The 10,340-nt window shown below is 34.1% G+C and overlaps 1 protein-coding gene across 1 annotated transcript; it reads left to right on the top strand.

Moving 5' to 3' along the window:
- Positions 1-8,457: 8,457 nt before the first annotated feature.
- On the top strand, positions 8,458-10,137 carry LOC122075615 (auxin-responsive protein IAA1-like). The gene is made up of 5 exons (XM_042640696.1): positions 8,458-8,769; positions 8,886-9,067; positions 9,148-9,259; positions 9,617-9,678; positions 9,763-10,137. Exons 1-5 carry the CDS (start codon positions 8,537-8,539, stop codon positions 9,798-9,800), a joined length of 627 nt encoding a protein of 208 aa, XP_042496630.1. The 5' UTR covers positions 8,458-8,536; the 3' UTR covers positions 9,801-10,137.
- Positions 10,138-10,340: the final 203 nt, after the last annotated feature.

Raw genomic sequence — 10,340 nt, 5'->3', positions numbered from 1 at the left:
TTTGAAGTTTGTTATATATATTATTAAGTATTGTGATTTGAAGTTTGTTATATATATTTCTACATGTGATCAATTTGATCATCTCTTTTACCATGTGAATGTTAATCTTGTTCATGAATGTTTTTTATCTTTAATTTTACTATTTTTCATAGTTTTAATTACTAAAATAACAGAAAAATAGTTAAACTTTCCTCTTGTATCTAGATCTAAGACTATTTGATAAAAGAAAATTGAAAATAGAATTTTGTCGAGGAGTGTAGTCTAGACCAGCACTTCCATGAGTCCATCTCTCTCCTCTCTCTGTGAAGATATCCCCATCCTTCGTTTAGGAAGGGGGAGAGATAGATAAAAAAAATATATATATTGGCGTAGACCGCGCTCTTAAACAGAGAACCATTTCTCAAAAAAAAAAAAAATTGATACATGATAATTTTGCCTTTTCTTCTCGATTCCATTTCTAGGGTTTTGGCATCTGGGTTTTAAAACCTTGTGTCAATGAGAAATCTCTCTTCACAATTGGATGTCTTGGTCACCATATATGTATTCAAATTTAGTACAACATTTAAGATTCAAGATCAATTGTCTAAGACTGTCATGATTCAAAAGTTAAATTATCTATTATATTGGACAAAGAAAAGTGTGTGGGTTCAGTAAGAAAACCAAAATTACAGCATCTTAATCTTTTTAGTTGGTATAAAATAATTATTGTTAATCAGCATTACCATACAATCTTGTACAAAATGACTCACTAACTTCTCTTAGAAGCATGAAACACACACCCCACAAGCCGGGAAAAAATAGGATCATTAAGGAAGATGGACCCCATCAACTTATAATTATTCTGCCCATATTGAAATCTTAGGAGGCAAAAGCATCTGATCCGGTCTGATACGGATTAATATTGGTATTAATACTTCTCCCTCCAATATTGTGCTAAAGCCCCAGATCTGTATGTGTACTAAATATTATTGTGGGGGTTTTTTTTTTTTTTTTTTATTGGTGACACATTAGTATAAGCAATGGGGGACTAATGGAGTCTATTTTCTAGATTTTTGACAAAGTGAAGCGTGACGTGTAGGATGGGGATTATTCATTACAGGGAGTGATCAAACAATCAATAGACTTGATATGTTATTGCAGGCTTGGTCTTTCTGTTCTTTCAAAAAAAAAATATTTCAATGCTCGAGGTGTATTAGTGGAAACCAATGGTGGGATGGACCAAATTAAATGTAGGTGGATGTTCTCTAGGTAATCCAGGCTGAGCTGGTGCAGGTGGTGTGTTAAGAGATCATAGAGATTCTTGTGTAAGATCATTTCAAAAAAATTTGGGAGTTCAGACGAAGTATTTTGCAGATTTCAATGCTCTTCTTGAAGGTATTATTTTGGCTAAAGAATTGAAGGCCGAATCTCTTTAGATTGAATCTGACTCGGCGACTGTAGTCATGACAGTTCAATCACTATCTATTCTTTGGTGTGCTCATCATGATTGGATAATATGTCAAGATTTCTTAGTTTCTATATTTTGGAAGATTTCTCATTGCTTTCGTGAAGCAAACGGAGTGACTGACTTTCTTGCTAGAGAGACGGCAAAAACTGGAGAATCCACTTTAAATATTACTTTTCCACCTCGTATCATTTATGAGCTTACTAATGATGCTAATGCAAGACCTAGATTTTGTTTTAGTTATTCTTAGATTTATTTTCCCCTGCTGATGCAATGCTGAAGGTGGGGGATTTTAAATCATTGTAATTTTTTTTATTCCTTTTTTCTTTTTCCTCAATTTTTTTTTTAGCAAAAAAAAAAAAAAACACATTAGTATAAGAATTTGTATGAAAAAATTGTAAGGCAGAGGTTTTTGGACACCACCAGCAGTGGGGGAGGGAGTATCTCCCATGCCACATCAATCGGGATATGGTAATTGAATTCTTTAGTAAAAGCCCGCTTGATAGAAAAAAGAGAGGGGCATATGTAGAAACAATTGAGGGACAGGTGCTAGATCCTCACATTTACATCCAAGTGAACGTACGTGAAGGAATCCATTCTCCCAAAGAAAAAATATCTTCTAAGTCGTCTCCTACTTACCCAATTTGGAAGCTAGGATGAAAAAGGAGAAGCTTCATTCCTTTACAAAATATAAAATGTGGGTATCATTCTCAACTGAAGTCAAATTTTCCAATCAAATCCAATTCCTAAACTTTCAACAACCATTAGAATATTAATACACAATAGATACATTAAATAACTTCTTTGGTAATTGATATAATTAAGGATTTGAATCTTACATAATTTATGTCCCAAGATATCATATTTAATTATTTCAAACAATGGAAAACAAACTAGTTCTCTATAATTTGTACCACATGGAATTAATTAATAAAAATTTGAAAACACATGCACGTAGCTCCTTCGAACAATAAACATTAGAACTTGCCATTGAAACCATTAATTACGGCCTTAATCATATATCCCTAATTTAATCAAAAAACTAAATGAGTAACATGCATACGCTGTTCTATATATATGCTTGAAACTAATGCATGCACGTAGCTTTGGATGCCAAAATCCGGAGTCAAGCTTTAATATTAGACATAATTTTTCATGGTCAAAGTGGTTATAAATGTGTAAGAGAGAGAGAGAGAGAGAGAGAGAGAGATCATGTTCTACAAGATCCCTTTGCATGATTAGCACAAAAATGATGAACCCTAAACTTAATTCCGAACATGGAATCCAGACTACATTTGCACATTCTTTTAAATATTCTGTGTCATGAAAAGAGGTTTCCCACAACCCCAAAGGGGTAGCCGTGTTAGCAAGGAACCTTCGTCTCAGAAAGCATGTGGTTTTGAATTCGATTCCTCTTACCTCTTTGAGGTTACTGACCTCACAAGGTGTTTAGTACTCTTCATTGCTTTCGGTGAAAGTTGAGTAGTTCTCATGCAACCCTGGTATGACATGGTCTATGTTGTACATTGTGGGGTCAGTATAGACCACCAAGACTAGTCAGGAAAAGCGGGAAACATGACTACCTATAGTTCTCGATGAAACATAAAAGGACATCAATGTCCTCAAGACTGTAGACATCCTTTTACGGTACAATTTAGGTAATGCGAATCAGACTATGTATGATGAAACAGTCATATTGGGCTTCTCAATAGTTGTTGCATTCGCTCACTGGGACATGTTAGGACAATCGAATTGTGCTCAATCAACAGGATGAGAGGAATCCTATTTAAAAAAATAATAATAATAATACACACAGAATCACTTGAAGACAATTTGTATGAAATTTACCAAGGGAAAAATAAAATAAAATAAGTGTATGAGATAGAGAGAGGACTAAGGAAACATTTAGAAGTCTTGACATAGTGTCCGAAACGTCTTCTATTTATGAAGGAAAAGCACCGCTTCAAAAACACATATCCAAGAAAGCCCAAAAAGTATCTCTGAGAGAAAATACAATAAAAAACTATTGATTATCAATGTCAATTAATGTAATCTAGATGACATCTAACACAAACTGACTAATGTCATCAACGCATCAAATGCGAGTCATCACCAACACGTCAACAAACCCTCACTCAACATCGATAGATCTTTATCCAACATCAGCCACGAATTTTTAATTTTGATATTAAATATAGGAAAACCACACCGATGTTGTAGACATCTTTTTCCATATATATGGGGTTGAAATCATCTGCAATTTCGATCTCGTATAATTTCATGCAATATCACTTTCAGACGGTGACATGTGTATTGATACCAATATAATGGTCCAGATCTGGTACAACTAATAAAACATTAAATCAGTGAAGAGGCATTTAAATCAGATCTGGATCATTGTATTGGTATCAATACACGTGTCACTGCCTAAAGGTGATATTACACGAAATTGTACGAGATCAGAATTACAGACGATTTTTTTTCATATATATGTCATACTCTTAAGTTACAAAAAACCCCCATACCCTTTTCCTCACATAATTTACATATGGGGTTAGTCATTTTGCTGGGTAGTATAAGAATTGAAGACCTAAAGAGCTCATGTGGTCCGACCTAGCGAAGTGGGGCCCAAAACCCACTCAGTCGCGGAATTTACTTCTGGTCCACCACTTGACCTGTTACTCCGGTTGACCCGGGACCCACCCCTTCCTTAGTATTGAAAAAAACGAACCAGTTGACCCACTTTTGATTTCAAACCGGTCAAGCTGAAAAGCTGCCCCCTTCGTGGGTGGGGGTTCAACACTTCAACGGCTCATTTACGCGTAAAAGGGCAATTTAGGTACAAAAAAAGAAAGTTATGGGAGTTTCTGTCAAGTAAAAACTTTTTAAAATGGCAATAAAATCCTTGAGATCCCCGTTCCGTTGCACACTGCGTGGCCTAAGATTTGATTTGACGGTTTTGTCCGCCACAAATTCCAATTTTATAGTAAAGAAATAGTCACGTCAGTTAAGGCTTTTCCCGACACGTATTTAATTATTAGAAAGTAAAGAAAGAAATAAAGTCTCGGAAATTACGTATTCTGTTCAAACTCATTATTATATTAATTCTTCTAGAAGGATTCGACTGGTAAGGTATTTATGATTTGACTAATATGCCCCTCTTTACCTACTTTGGAAACAGTTGTGTTGGTTAAGCTTTAACTGAAATCAAACCTTTGTTCAAAGGTCCAATGTTTGAGTTAATTATTTATTGTAGAATATATATGTCAGAATATTAAGGGAACATGTTTATCTTCTTAAGTAGAAAATTATCTTAATGGAAGAAATTTTTTTTACTAAAAAATAATAAGAAAAATTTTAATTATTATTTTCACAAATTCTTTAAGACGCTGGAACAGAAACTGTGTTAAAAAGACTGACATCGTTTGGTATTGTTCTAAAAAAATCTTTTGGGAGTTTTTTCGTTCTGTTGGAACAAAAAAACGGAATAAAGTGTTTGATGCACCTATAGTCTGTTTCTGTTTTTTTAGAACAAAAAGTGAAAAAAAAAATTTTGAAAAAATGAGATTGGACTTCCCAGTTTTGTTCCATTTTACAAAAAAAAGAACTAGCGTTCCCGATAAAAATCTGAAATTTTAAAACAACATTTTTTCATTTAAAAACGGTATTTTGACACAGAAACTAAAATTTTCGTTTCTGACACGAAATGTCGTTTCTGAAACATAAACGATACCAAACGGAGCCTTACAATCTGTGTTGTGCCACTTGACATTCTTTAAGATCATAAATGTCCTCCTATGACACAATTAGATATTCTCCAAATTGTCTTCCAAGTTGGTTCCCCTAGTAATCTGTCGATTCAATTATTAAACACATTTGAGTATTGTAATCATGTGCTCATATTAAAACCAAATGCTTCAAAATAGTAAATTTAAAAATAAAAATAGAGCAAGATTGCACCCCCAGCACACAAGAAATGACCTACTAGAAGTTGGTTCCCTTGTTTATAGTAGGGAGCCTCCTAGATAAGATATGAAGAGATAATGTCTTTTAAAAGGCTATATGAGATACGATTCATCTTGAAACTTTCTAGAAGAAACATGAAAGTGTCTTTAGAAAATAAAGAGACAAGGGTGTGAAGGGAGAAGATGGAAAGATAACTCATAAGATATCATGTGTGAAAATCAAAAGATGCATGAATATGAAGAGACAATTAATATGTTTTGAATCTTCTCAAGTTTGTTATAAACTATTTAAAACTAACATTCATTCAACCCATGTCTCAGCTCTCCAAAAGGTGCGAATTCAAAATACCATGCATGAAATTTTTAAAATTTGTTTTCTAATGTAAGACCATTTACATGCAACTAAAAAAAATATTACAACATGTCAAGTTAGGGTTAAAAAATTATTTAAGAAAACTAATAATGTTTCAAAGAATGAGAAACATAAAAATACAAAGGGAAAATGTCATATGTGATAGCTATGAAATTTGATTTGTGTCTTTATTAGACTAATTTTCTATTTATGAAATTATCAAAATAAGTAAAATTCTAATAGCACATCCGAATTAAGAGGGTACATCTCATTAATTTTAACGCGGATCACTTTTTACTTCACTCCAACTCAAAGAATTTCTATTTAAGTTTTAAAGTTTCCTTTTTTTATGAACTTGGCTAGAAAGGTAAATGAAATAGGGGAATCTCTCAAGTCTCTCTCCTCGTTAAATATGTAGGAACTCTCTCTTGATTTTTACCCAAAAAATAAACCCAAAAATAAATCTCTCTTGATTAAATATATCGTTTGGTTCTCACTTCTCACTATTGACTTAACTTGTAAAAAGCCAATATTAGCCGGTAACAAGTAGTTCCCTCTCCCATAAAATAATTGTAGCAAAGAGGTAAGTTGTAAAAAACCTAAAGTAGGAAGGATGGAATATTGGTGACAAATGATTGCTCGTTATAGAAATATTGTAAATTATTTTAGTTTACCATAAAAATAACTTTAAAAGAAAATCATTTCTTACCCCTACATAAAATACACTTTCAGAAAATAAGAGAAGTGAAACTTAAAGAGAAAGTTACAACTTCTTAATTCACTACTTTGATAACAGCAAGTTATTCGCTTCATTTATTCCATCCTCAATCATGGGTCCATTCCTTCCCCCTCCATATGACATTCAATGTTTTGGATTTTTTATTATTTAGGCAAGACAGGGATTCAAATTTGAAAAAGAATTTATGGCAATTGATTATGAGTTCTACCATCCATAACCACATTCAATGTCTTACTAATTCATACATCTTTTGGGTCAGACAAGAACCCAAATTTGAAAATATTCTATCTTCCAACTTTAAGTATAAAGAAGTAAAGACTATCTTGTTATTACCAAACAAAATATCCCAAAATCTACACTTCATGTACCAAGCTAATACTTAAAAAGACAAGAGTTTGAAATATATCTTAAGGGCTTGATTGAGTTAGATATTGTCTTGAAAGGAATCATATTTGCTTTGCGTGTGAAACAGGGACTCAAAAAAGGTTAAAGAGACAGAAAGCGTAAGGGGGGCCTATGTTTCTTGACATATAGGGCTTTACATGAATATGAGAACCTCTTTAGTCTATTATTGCTTTAATTTGATTCCTTTCTTTGACTAAATGGACAATCCCTTGGTTTCAAGTGCTGGTGGAATTCTTAATGGGTTTACTATAGAACCTTAATGTCAATCAAGAGAAAGAGTAATCAAGAAGGGTCTCTTCTTGTTGTCTAAAAGTAGATGTGGACTCTGTCCATTGAACCCATGATTTGAATAAACTGTTAACTATAATTGTACAAAAATTGTGTTCTCTCCATGGCATCATGTCTGGTTAGATGAATCCAATTCTTTAATAGAAAAAAGAAAAGAGAAACCTAAAAGATAACAACGTCTTGGAGTTTTAGATAGAAAAAGGGGGAGGAGGATGACTACCCTTTGCGCTTGGAAAGTAAAAATTCTGCCAATGTTGATTGTTTTTTGTACACACATTGACCTCTATACTAGCGTAGCGATCACGTTGTCTTTCAAGGAATCTTCTCTCTAAGAAAAAATAAAATAAAACACCCACGATGTCAGAATGAGTATTATTTCTACTGAGACAAAATGTCGATGCCTATATTGATTGAATCGTTCTCTTGTCCTCTCATTGATGCGATTTCTGAATCCACACATCGGGATAATATCGGTACAAGACTCACATGGCGTGGGAAAGCATCCCCACACTGTTTTTTTTTTCACCTAATAAAAATCTTAGTTCGGTGGTTGTGCTACTGAATTAAGGGTATTATGGTCATTAAAAGAAAAATATTGGGTATTAAAGTCATTTTTATTAAAAAAGTGCATCTCCGAGAAAACCCTTATAAGAAACGAAGACCCCTAAATGCCGGTCGTGAGACTCACGACATGACTCATGATCACGACGGTCATTCCATTTCCCCAAAAGCCGCGTGCGGCCACCGGTTTTGAAGTCACACGTGTCCTTCCTATTCACTTTCGCTCTTTTTCTTTTTAATGTTGGAAAGTTAGAGGAGGAGACACGTCGCCGACATGCCAACAAGCTCACATGCTTGTCGCGGGTCCCGACTGCGATCGGGGTTTCTTTCCTTCACATGGATCATGCTCAAAAGTTGACCCGTACAACATCACCCCCAAACATACTGGCCCCACTTGCTTTTCCCATTCTAGATATAATACCAATCTAACGGTTCAGATGCATATTTTCACTGGTGATACCGAATTTTTTTTTTTTCTAAAAAATCTGAAACAGATCGAACCGACAAAGGGGCCCAAACTCCTAAGCACTGTGGAATAATAGACACATGCTTACGTCATCACTCATCATACACAATAAGTGGGACCTATAAATTGAATCCGAACGGCTCTTACAGTTCCACGTGGAAGATTTTGAATGGTTAGTTAGAAATCTTGTCAGTGAGATTCTCCAAATTGATATAAAGAGTACACATAGGCGAAGTCTTCCCTTCCTAACCCAAATTTTGCCTGAGCTAAGCTGAGAGCATCAGAAGGATTTGGAAGAAACGTTTACCTACTGGAAATGTCATCGGAGACGGCGAGTAATTTACCGGCGGCAGACGTCACCGGCCTGAATTTCAAGGAAACAGAGCTGACGTTAGCTTTACCCGGAGATTCTCGACTTGCTGAGACCTCATCGAAGAACAACAATAGTAAAAGAGCATTCTCTGAAACCGTGGATCTGAATCTCGGTAACTCAAGCAGAGATCAATCGGAAACCGATCCTTCCGGTGCCGGAAAACCACCGGCTGAGAAGTAAGACCTCGAGAATTTCAGATTTAGCTTTCTTGAATCTTGATAAGATATGGGTTTTTTTTTATTTATTTTTTTAAGATTTGAATTTATTAAATTTGTGATCTATTAATTTTCAGGGCACAGGTGGTTGGGTGGCCGCCGGTGAGATCGTTTAGGAAGAACGTATTGAAAAGCTGCACATACGTAAAGGTGGCTGTCGATGGAGCTCCTTATCTACGTAAGATAGATTTGGAGTTGTATTCAAGCTATGATCAGCTCTTGAATGCTTTGGAAAAGATGTTCACTTGCTTCACAATCCGTATGTATCTTTTTAATTTCTCCTGTATTTTGATAGAATTTTTCAAAGGATTAGAGTTGAATTTTACTGAAATTTTGCAGGTAATTATGAGAATGAGAAGAAGCTTATGGATCCTGTTAATGGAACTGAATATGTTCCAACTTATGAAGATAAAGATGGAGATTGGATGCTAGTTGGAGATGTTCCTTGGAAGTAAGTTTCCTGATCTGATCTTATCTTGATATGAATGTCCATCAAACCTGGTTTATTAATGATACTATTTATTTTCATTTATGTATTATATTTATTTATTGATCTGTAAGTTGTTCCATGGGTTTTCATCCAAAATTATTCTCGACTAGAAATAGGATCGGACATCCTGTTCAGATGATTTTTCAACCAGCATCTGATTTATTAATCTTAGCTTGCAGAAACAACTAATCTTCTCAAATTATGATAAACAGATGAGATTTATTGAGGAAAAATGATTTTTTTATTATTATTATTTTTTTTTTTTTATGAAATGATGTTAAAATTTTCTTACCCATCTCTTTATTTTTGGATTTACAGAATGTTCATCACTTCATGCAAGAGGATTCGATTGATGAAAAGTTCAGAGGCAATTAGATTAGGTATATATCAATCTTCTTGTTTGTTGATATTTCATGACATTTATGTACTGAAGCCTCATGATATTATTGTTTTGGTTGATGCAGCACCAAGAACACCATCGAAATGCACAAGCACGAGCTAGGGAGAAAAGAAGAAGCCCATGGACGACTCCTTTGGTTGATAAGAAGTTAAAGAACACCATTGTACAGAGACTTTATATTAACACCACCCCACCCCCCCCCCTTGTGTTTGATCTTATTTTCTTGGGGAGTTTTGATCATCTAATTGGAGTAGTAGAGAGAGAAATAAGAGAGATCTGCCCTTTTAAATCATACTGTTTAAATTACTGGTGCAGTTACTATAGTCCTCGGCTTTTTTTCAGTTTGAAAATCTAATGATATACTTCTGATACTCAAGAATTTTATTTCTTTTTAGTTGATTAAATATGACATCAGTCAGAAGAGGCTTCATTTTTTTTATTTCTGGTTCCATGTGCAATATGCTGTTAATTAGAATCACAGTTCATAAATAAATCAGATAAAATCTCGTGCAACTTTAAGCTTTTTGATCTTTTAATAGAATGATGAAAATCGTATATATATATATATATATATATATATATATAAAATAAACTACTTAACAAAGATACATATATAGGAGCCTTCCATCTTCTAGATGACAC

This window comes from Macadamia integrifolia, chromosome 4, assembly GCF_013358625.1.
Source record: "Macadamia integrifolia cultivar HAES 741 chromosome 4, SCU_Mint_v3, whole genome shotgun sequence".
In the NCBI taxonomy this organism is placed as follows: Eukaryota; Viridiplantae; Streptophyta; class Magnoliopsida; order Proteales; family Proteaceae; genus Macadamia; species Macadamia integrifolia.
This window is presented reverse-complemented; position numbering and strand designations above follow the sequence as displayed.

Excerpts from the sequence above, each read along its gene's own strand:
- LOC122075615 (XM_042640696.1), top strand. The coding sequence starts at position 8,537 with ATGTCATCGGAGACGGCGAGTAATTTACCGGCGGCAGACGTCACCGGC. Across the intron at positions 9,068-9,147 it reads GTTCACTTGCTTCACAATCC|GTAATTATGAGAATGAGAAG; the intron begins GTATGTATCTTT and ends GAAATTTTGCAG. Across the intron at positions 9,679-9,762 it reads TTCAGAGGCAATTAGATTAG|CACCAAGAACACCATCGAAA; the intron begins GTATATATCAAT and ends TGGTTGATGCAG.